This window comes from Orycteropus afer, unplaced genomic scaffold, assembly GCF_000298275.1.
Source record: "Orycteropus afer afer isolate SDZICR_OR568_19922 unplaced genomic scaffold, OryAfe1.0 scaffold00254, whole genome shotgun sequence".
In the NCBI taxonomy this organism is placed as follows: domain Eukaryota; kingdom Metazoa; phylum Chordata; class Mammalia; order Tubulidentata; family Orycteropodidae; genus Orycteropus; species Orycteropus afer.
The window spans coordinates 1,502,108-1,509,349 of record NW_006921841.1 but is presented as its reverse complement, the minus strand read 5'-3'; the positions used below and the strand labels follow the sequence as shown (position 1 = coordinate 1,509,349).

Below are 7,242 nucleotides of genomic sequence, written 5' to 3'. Positions count from 1 at the left end.
GAATTCCTTATCAGAGAGTTCCAATGCTGCTTCTTCCTCAGGGATATGTTCTGCATCTGTATCCTGCTCCCTTGTTTCTACTACTTTATCCTGCTTCTTTGTGTGGACTGTGATGGTCTGTTGTTTCCGAGGCATCGTGACGTTGTTGTATTTAGATGTCTGTTAACTGCCAAGGGTGGTTCAGGCTCTTCTTGGTGGTATTTTATCGTTGGCCCATTGGCGGAGAAGGAGGAAGTGGCTCTCAGTAAGTGAAGTCACAGGAGATGTGGTTGTAGTTGTGTCTTATGAGGACTGTTGTTGTCTCCCACTCAGTTAGACACAAATTACAATTGAATAGCCATCAAAAAACTCAAAGCCCATGGACGAAAAATACCCCATGTAATCACACAGGAACAGTAACCAAAAAAAGAGAAAAGGGAAAAAAAGAAGAAAAAACAAGCAAACCTTCAATATCTGGGGATAGGGCACTAAGAAGAAAAAAAAAAAAGTAGGGAAGGAGCATAATAAATGAAGAAAAAAAAAGGAAGAATTCAAAAAGAAAAACAAGGAATGGGGTTAGTCACAAGAAAAAGAAAAGGGGGGAAGGGGGGGAAACGTTAAATTGGAGGGGGGCAGAATTTCAACCAGGCACAGGGAAAAGAAAAAAATGCTGAAAACTAGGACCTGGTAAGGGAAGATTAAGAATAATAATAAAAAGGACAAAAGTATTAATAATATAAGTTGGTTTGAAACGGACAAATACTAGCAAACTAATCACCAGGAAAAAGAAAGTAAAAAAGAAAAAGAAAAAATCATTGGAGGACTGAGTAGGGCACCCAGGCTCTGTCTGAGCACAGACTATGATGGAGTTCCTGTGGGCCCAGAAGGTAGGTGGGAGTGGGCATGGCCACACCTCCGTTCACCAAGCGGGTGTAGTAACAAGAAGAATGTCATACCTTTTCAGTCTTGCAGGCCCTGAGTGTCCTTGGGGTTGCTGGAAAGCAGAATGTGTTCTTCAACCCCAGAAATCTGCAAAGAGCACTGTCTCTTTGAATATCCAAAATAGTCAAGCTGCTTTTTAAACCTTCAAAATGGCGGTGCCCTCCGGACCGGCAAAAGTCCACAGCTCAGCCCACCTTTCTCTTCACCTTCTCCATTTGTTCCCCAGCCACCAGGCACAGTCCTCCGTGAAGTCCCTGGCTAGCAGGGGCATTTTTAGGTTAATTCTTAAGTACTACCACCACAAGAATCTGCGAGAGCGCTGTCTCTCTAAATATCCAAAATAGTCAAGCTGCTTTTTAAGCCTACAAAATGGAGGCGCGCTCCGGACCAGCAAAAGTCCACAGCTCAGCCCACCTTTCTCTTCACCTTCTTCGTTTGTTCCCCAGCCACCGTGCACACACCTCCATGCAGTCCCTGGCTAGCAGGGTGATTTTTAGGTTAATTCTTAGGTCCTACAACCACTCAGGAATCTCCAAGCTGTCTGTGCCGTCTGTGCTCTCAGGGTCGCTGCCAGACTGCAGCTCCGTGTGTCTCCTTTTTTGGTATTTTCACACAAATTCTTCTGCTACTTGGGGTTTAGTCCATTTTTGTATTCTTCCCTTCAAGGCTCAGGGATCCAAGATTATCTTCTGTGTCTGTGTTAATTGGCCAGTTGAGTTATCACTTTTCTTTGTTGAAGAGGGTCTGTGCAGTCCTTGTGCCTAGTTCACCATCTTGCTGGAACTCCTCCAGTATCTTTTATCAAACTAAATTCTGTTTTTACTTTTCTATTTGAATGATTAGTATTCCTAACACAGAAAAATGTTAGCTGTCATATATATTTGTAGATTGCCAATTCATGTGCATATTTTCATAGATTTCTGTGATTTTCTAAAAGTAATTTTAGCTATCTAGAAAGTATCAATAACCTCTAATCAAGAATTTAGACATAGTGCCCAGTGTTGTACAATAAACCTTTTAGAAACATCTGTGATTTTACTCAGTCAATCCATACTGTACTAATATAGCCTAACTAAACTTTTACTGTGGTCTACTCACTGCTGTTGAGTCAGATGCGATACACAGCGACCCCTCCTTGGGTTTTCGAGGCAGTATCACTATGGAAGTAGATTGCCCAATCTAAATTCTGGGGTTGTTTGTTACAACAGCAACTTCCCCTAATTAATATACCTTCTATTATTTTGTCTAGTAAAAATAAGGCTAAAATTCTAAAAAGTTGTCATTTAGTGTCAAGACTAATTTATCAATAACTCAAATTAAAAGACAAATGTTCAAGAATGTATCAGAAACACTGAATTCAATGCTAAGATAATCACATTAACACAATAGATGCAGGATCAATAGCTTTGGCCAGTTGAGTTATCACTCACTTGAATTCTGAATTCAGTGAAGTATTTACAATACAGAAAAAAAGCCGTTTGGCCAAGTTTTAAAGAATATCATAAAGAACCTGTAGTTAAGTGTCAACTTTTCCAAACAGGTGTTGGACTGAATTATTGAAAAAGCAAAAAATGAGGGAAGGGGTACATTCAGTTAAAACTTCTTTTTAGATTATTCATAAACAGGTTCATTTTTTTTTAAGTCTGAAATGGATAAACACGTACCTTGTACATCGGGGCATTTTTCTCTCTTGAAATTCTGTATAGAAAATGTGGTTACGATATGGACAGATACAGCTTACTGTACCACTCAACCACTTTGACTTTTTAAAAAAGTTACTCACTATTTTTAATGCTGCCATGGCTTGATTCCAAAATATAACAAAGTTAAGTCTGACATTTTCTAATTGTAGTATTCACTAAGCAAACCAAACTATATATTTTAATTCTAAAGACTATGTGGGGCTCTTTTTAAAAGGGGCCTTTACTAAATAAGTTGGTAGAGAAGAATAAGAAATAAGATACAAATGCTTTCTTTAATTTTCATCTCTTTAATAATTAAACCTAAGTCTCCAAATATTAGTCCCAAATGTAAGCAAATTTCATTAGACATGAAAGCCTAGGGTTCTCAGTGCTATTTTAATATCTGAGAGTGCTATACTATGCAAGGAAAAGTCAAAAGATGAAGATGTTTATATTAAATGGAAGCCTCTATTTTTGCATCAGCTATAAGCACATCTGCCACCGTGGAGATGGTATAACTACCTCAAATGCTAGGATGCCATGGTGACTATGTGACTCTTTTTGGTCCTAAGCTAAGTAGACATGCTTCTAATACAAACTAGCAAGCCTAAAATTAACTGTTGATAAGGCGCTCTCAAAGACTAAGAGGCAGTGGTTACCTAATATGGCGTTAAACACGCAGCCTCCTCTTGATAGATGTTTGCGAAAATGATGGATTTAAGGTGCAAATATAAACTTTAACCCCACTATTCAATTTATTGATGTAGGTGTCTATGCCCTCACTATGTTCAAAAGGAGCTCAGGAATTATACATGAAAAAGATATGTTTAAAAGTTGAAACGCAGTAGGAGACTAAGAGATAAGAGATGTCACTAAGTAACCATGTGCTTGGTAGCATAGTGCCTAAGGCACTTGACTGCTAACCAGGAGGCTGGCGGTTCAAACCCACCAACCACTCCTCAGAAGGAAGGTTGGGCAATCCTACTTCCGTAGTGATAACTGCCTCGGAAACCCAAGGAGGGGTCGCTAGGAGTCGGGGCCGAGTCGATGGCAAATAACAACGACAACATACAGTAAGATTAAAAAAGTATACATTATCTTTCTCATGAAGAACTATATTGTTTAATTTGTTGCATTTTCTTTCCCAAAAATATTCATAAGTATTTAAACAACAGGGTAAACAACAGGAAAGGAAAAATCAGTGCAGACTCTGTACTTGGTGTCACTGAACTCGGGGGAAGCTAGAGAATAAGCATCGTGACATTGTGAGATGTATTCCAGAGCCAAACGAATAAAAACCATTAGAATATCTGTATTTAGAAAACAAATAAAAAACAAATAACAATAAACAAAATCACATCAAAAAATAACAACAAAAATGGGAGCATAAAATATTTAAAGGACACCCAGGGGGTTCAATTACTCACCTATGGCTTGAGCTAAGGCTATTACAACCTCCTGGCAAGTTGTGACTTCAGTGACCCCACACACAATCCTCTGAACTCCGTCCACCCATACTTTAAGTTCCATGGTGCGCCAGCCAGTCACCCAAACGCCTTAAGAATGGTCATCAAGGTGTCAAGTCATGTCTCTGGCCACAAAAACCCAGATAAGGCAGTCTGTGTAGTCAGCTGAAAAAGGGGGAGAAAAAAAAATCATTTTAAAATAAAATATTTAATGAATCTTAAATTTTTTTTCTAATAAGTACACAAATATTATATATAACAAAATTAATAATATACCATAATCCTATCACAGTTAATGTCCATGTTTACTTATTTTACAGAATTGAATTCATCAAGACAAATACAACTATAGCCATCTATCATGACATTGTTTCATAATACCATTATTTTCATAATTATAATTTTAATCACTAAGTCATGCTCTATTGGGTTATAACAATTTCATTTACTTGAATAAACCCTAACTGTTCAATATATAAGCTGTTTCCTTTCCCGTTTGTTTTACAACTTATTTCATTAGGATAATTTCTTAAGCCTAATGATAAAACAAAATTTAAAAATCTTTTATGTTATTTTAAGCTGCTAGGAGTCATAAATAATTGAACCGGTTACTATGGCCTTGCTAGTGTTGAGGTATTAACAGTTTTAAAAACAGTTGTAAAGGTAGCTCACTAATTTAACTTACATTCTTTGTGTAATGTGTATTCTTTGAGCCCTACCACAGGAAAAGGACTGGCACCCTCTCTTCACCACTGAAACTCTAACACCAATGACAGTGAAAGGCTCAGGAGGATAATAAATAATAGTTGCATGAATTCCTTTGGTGACTGACAATTTCCCTGCTTATGAATTATATTCTCTTTTATATAAACTGCTTGTCCTTTTCTCATTTAACTGTGTGGTTTGATAATTTTCTTAAATATGAGTTTTTCACATAATAAAAAAATTTAATCATTTTGAGTTTGGCTGGATTTCTTACCAAGCAGAAATCTGACATTCTCATATGGGAAAATCAAACGCTTCAAATCTGGTATTGATTAGAATTATTATTACAAGTTTGCTCAAAATCAATTACACATTATTATTTTTTTTTTCCTGTGGGTTTTTAAAATCTCAACACTTTCTTGTTAAATGTTTAATCAATCAACGACTTATTTCAGTTGTCCATTGTTTTGGGATCTCCCTATTTCTTTGTTGTTTAAAAAATGTTAAAGTTTATGGGATTCAGTAAACATTGATTTAAGTAAAGAGACAATCTGAATTTGTTTACAAGTTTATAATGGCACTGGTGTTTCAGGATTAATGACTCAGTGAAAAACGTAATTAAAAAACATTAAAAACTTTTATTGTCAAAGAAATTTACTACAAGCAGTAACTTAGTTCCTTATACATTCTCTCTTAAAGGGTCTAGGCCAATTGGTAATCTGAAGAATAGAAAAGTTTGAATACAGTATGAGGAGTATAAACGTAATTATTTCTCCAGAGAAGGTACAAAAATACTTCCTTGCCATCATGAAAATTCAAGGGAAAGGATTGATTCAATGGTAATTTCCCATTCTAGGTCTTTCTCTGCCTAAGATACAGTGCCAAGATAGTTTCACAAACCACAACTGTAACCTAGGACCCTGAACTGATTGTCATCACTGTGCTGCTCAGTTATGAGGTTCTGTGAGAAGTTAAAGTTTTGGGAGGTAGGGGGCACGGTAGGGTTTCACAGCCAAATACATTGAAGAAATCCAGTAAATAAAGCTAAACAGGATTCTTTACCGCTAGGCTTCTTAGAGTCTTTAATAGGCTGGTGTACACTCTACATTTCAAATAAGAGTCTTACGTGTGGCTGTCCCTCACACCATTTAGAGAATATTTAAGAACACAGAAGAATTCTGACTTAAAACACGGTTTGTTTCATTTTCTGTTAGGCTATTCTTTTTAAAAATAAAATGAAGACATTAAAATGTGGTCAAGTACTAAGATACTGCTTTATTAAATTAAAAACTCAGCTGAATTAAAGTCTTTTTAATATCCAGTCCCTTATTTTTCATTAAGAGACTTAAACTTGGGAAACTTCCCAAGAAAGGCTGCAGATCTTATTAAGAAGCCTTCCCTCCACTCACCCCCAAAGAAATCCATCATTTAAAAGAAACCTGTGAGGCTCATTTTTAAGTTCTTCCTTTTTAGGTTTTAGTATATGTGTACATATTTTCCATTCTGCTATATCAGTTTCATCTTGAACTTTTTTTTTTTTTTTTTTTTTAAATTGTGATTTGGGTGAAAATTTACAGAGCAAATTCACTTTCCATACAGCAGTTCACATACACTTTGTCTCATGACATTGACTACAATTTACCACAATGCAACAGCTCCCCTCCCATTTCCTCCCCATAGTTACCCTCTTCCCTGTGTCCATCCCTCCATGTGCTCCTGCCCCCTGAACTGTTTCCCTGTGTATAAACAGCCCTTCTTTCTCCCATGATTGTTCTCTTCAAGGAATGTATCTACCTCAGGTAAATGTTTAACTCATATGTCTGTCTTGTTTGGCTGGAAGCCACAGTTCACCTTGAACTTTTAATCATTTAAAAACAACAACAACAAAAAAAAAACACTGCCCTCAACCCCATTCTGACTCATAGCAACCCCTCATTGGGTTTCCAAGGCTGTAAATCTTTAAGGGAGTAGATTGCCTCATCTTCCTCCTGTGGAGCAGCTGGTGGGTTTGAACTGCCTCCTTTTGGTTAGCAGCCCAATGCCTCAACCACAGCGCTCCCAGAGCTTCCAGGTAGCTTATAAAAACAAAACGCAACAAAAAACCAAACTCACTTCCATCCAGTCGATTCAGACTCACAGCGATGATCCCCTTTGGGTTTCCAAGGTAGTAAATCTTTACGAAAATAGATTGCTCAGTCTTCCTTCCAGGGAGTGGCTGATGTGTTTGAACCAGCAACCTTCTGGTTAGCCATCGATGGTCTTAGACACTACACCACCAGAGCTCCTTTAGACAATTACATATTTCTAAATCATATATAATGTTAAACTCATATCTATGACTTTGAGATACAGATTCTCTCTTACTCAAGTTTTCAACCAACAGTTGACAAAACAGTATCAAAAGCCTTTCAGGAGAACAGTACTTTGCAGAATAACTAAAGGAGGACATTTATTTCTGAACTAACAAT

General features: G+C 37.0%; 1 protein-coding gene across 1 annotated transcript in view; it reads right to left on the bottom strand.

Annotated features, from left to right (window-relative positions):
• RASSF8 (Ras association domain family member 8) overlaps positions 1-4,133 on the bottom strand; it is a 23,724-nt gene extending 19,591 nt beyond the window's left edge. Inside the window, exon 1 of the mRNA XM_007949779.2 lies at positions 4,031-4,133. Within this exon, the coding sequence (XP_007947970.1) occupies positions 4,031-4,133 (103 nt within the window). The remainder of the gene's footprint in view (positions 1-4,030) is intronic.
• Positions 4,134-7,242: the final 3,109 nt, after the last annotated feature.